This window comes from Sprattus sprattus, assembly GCF_963457725.1.
Source record: "Sprattus sprattus genome assembly, chromosome: 17".
In the NCBI taxonomy this organism is placed as follows: Eukaryota; Metazoa; Chordata; class Actinopteri; order Clupeiformes; family Clupeidae; genus Sprattus; species Sprattus sprattus.
Window position 1 is genome coordinate 1,784,378 of NC_137915.1, and position 2,500 is coordinate 1,786,877.

Sequence of the window (2,500 nt, forward strand, 5' to 3'; positions counted from 1 at the left end):
CTCACTCTTTTTTTCTCTCTCTCTTTCTTTTCTTTCTTTCTTTCTTTCTTTCTTTCTCTCTCTTTCTCTGTGTTCTTCTCCCTCTCTCTCTCTCTCTCTCCCTCCATCACGCTTAGTGTGCCAGTGTAATGGATCTGTGTGGCCTGAATGTCAGTGACATGTGAAAGATGGAGACTGGGATGTGTATGTGTGTGTGTGTGTGTGTGTGTGTGTGTGTGTGTGTGTGTGTGTGTGTGTGTGTGTGTGTGTGTGTGTGTGAAAGATGGAGACTGTTCTCAGTGGAGGCACAGAAACATACAAACCAGACGGCTTCCGTGTGAGCTTATGAGAAATTAGGTCATTTATGTCACCATAAACACACAGACACACACAGACACACACAGACACACACAGACACACACAGACACACACAGACACACACAGACACACACAGACACACGCACACAGACAGATTGCAGCTAACCCCAGCGTTTGGGTCTGATCATCCAACATGCGTTCTCGTAGACGTAAAACCTGCCTGTTCTTAAGAAGCTGTCTCCGTCATGGGCACACACACACACACACACACACACACACAGACACACACACACACACACACACACACACACACACACACACACACACACACACACACGCACAGGGCGTGTACTGTAAAGTAAAGGTGTGTGTGGCTGATCTGAGGCATTGATCGGTGCCAAGTGGACCCGTCGGTCGGAACGGCCTGGCCTGGCCTACTTCAGCGACGCTCACAGGGGAAGAATGGCGTGTGTGTGTGTGTGTGTGTGTGTGTGTGTGTGTGTGTGTGTGTGTGTGAGGTGAAGAATGGCCGTCTGAACAGGTGGAGGAAGGCTCTATAAATAGAGGAAGCCTCTGCTCATGCAAATGGCTCAGACAGAGAGAGAGAGGGAGAGAGGGAAAGAGGGAGGGAGAGACAGAAAAAGAGAGAAAGAGGGAGAGAGAAAGAGGGAGAGTGGGAGAGAGAGAGGGAGAGAGAGAGAGGGAGAGACAGACAAAGACAGACAGAGAGAAAGGAAGAGAGAGAGAGAGACAGAGAGAGAGAGGGGGAGAGAAAGCCCAGGAGGGCAACAGAAGTAGAGCTCGGTGTCTGGGCCAGCATACACACACACACACACACATACACACACACACTGCGTTCACTGTGAGCACATCACTCCTCACTCTCACACACTCTCAGGAAATGGCTAATGATTTCTGTTCTCTCTCACCCTTACACAACGGCTGTTAGAATGGACAGTGTGTGTGTGTGTGTGTGTGTGTGTGTGTGTGTGTGTGTGTGTGTCTGTGTGTGTGTGTGTGTGTGTTTGAGAGGGAGGCGATAGGGGTTAACTCGTCAGCACGTCTCCTGGCTGCCTCAATAAAATAAATAGAGCTGTGTATCTGTGTGTGTGTGTAAGCGAGTGTGTGTAAGCGAGTGTGTGTGTATGTCTATCTGTATCTGTTTGTGGCTGGGAACAGTCCGTTCTGAGGCTCTGGCACAGACAGGCTGTGTACAGCACTCTCACAAACACACTCACACACACACACTCACACACACACACACACACTCGCATATACACACTCGCACACACACACACTCACACACTCGCTGATAAAGTCCACTGTAAATAAGTCTGCAAAGAGTAGCCAACTCACAATCATACCATCAGCCTAGCAATCATTGTTTTTCAAGCCTCTTTTTTTATATGTTTAATGTGGGTGTGTTTGTGTGCTTGTGGGCTTGTGTGTGTGTGCTTGTGCTTGTGCTTGTGTGTTTGTGTACTTGTGTGTTTGTGTGCTTGTGTGTTTGTTTGTGTGCTTGTGGGTTTGTGTGTTTGTATGAGTGTTTGTGCTTTTGTGTGTGTGTGTGTGTGTGTGTGTGTGTGTGTGTGTGTGTGTGTGTGTGTGTGTGTGTGTGTGTGTGTGTGTGTGTTCTTTCCTCATTAGGTACAGTGTGTTCTCTCTTATGCAACAGAAGAGAGTTTATGCCCAGTGATGTCTTTAGGAACATTCTGAACTTTTTCAGTGCTGCCATAAAAAAAGAGGAATGTGTGTTTGTGGGGAGATTGGTTCATCCTGACGTGTGTGTGTGTGTGTGTGTGTGTGTGTGTGTGTGTGTGTGTGTGTGTGTGTGTTGGGGGGAGATTTGGTTTGTGTTCTCTCTGCCCGTTGCCAAAATCATATTTCATTCAGCGTCTCATCTTGTCCTGGGCTGAGAAACCGATCAACTTGATGTGTGTGTGTGTGTGTGTGTGTGTGTGTGTGTGTGTGTGTGTGTGTGTGTGTGTGTGTGTGTGTGTGTATTCTGACGTGTTCTCCTCTTCTGCACACAGCCGGAGCGAAAGCACTCGTTTGTGACCAGTGTGGCAATCAGTTCTCAAAGGAGGAGGAGCTGGTGACCCACAGGAGAACACACTCAAGTAAGATATACACACACACACACACACACACACACACACTCAATGGGACACACACACACACACACACACTCCAATGGGACACA

The 2,500-nt window shown here is 48.2% G+C and overlaps 1 protein-coding gene across 1 annotated transcript in view; it reads left to right on the forward strand.

Annotated features, from left to right (window-relative positions):
• The window catches only part of LOC308378221 (zinc finger and BTB domain-containing protein 16-A-like), a gene marked incomplete at its 3' end in the record, with an annotated part of 72,897 nt that overhangs the window by 34,894 nt on the left and 35,503 nt on the right, over positions 1 to 2,500 (forward strand). The window contains 1 exon segment of the mRNA XM_080855080.1: positions 2,331 to 2,417. Within this exon segment, the coding sequence (XP_080711206.1) occupies positions 2,331 to 2,417 (87 nt within the window).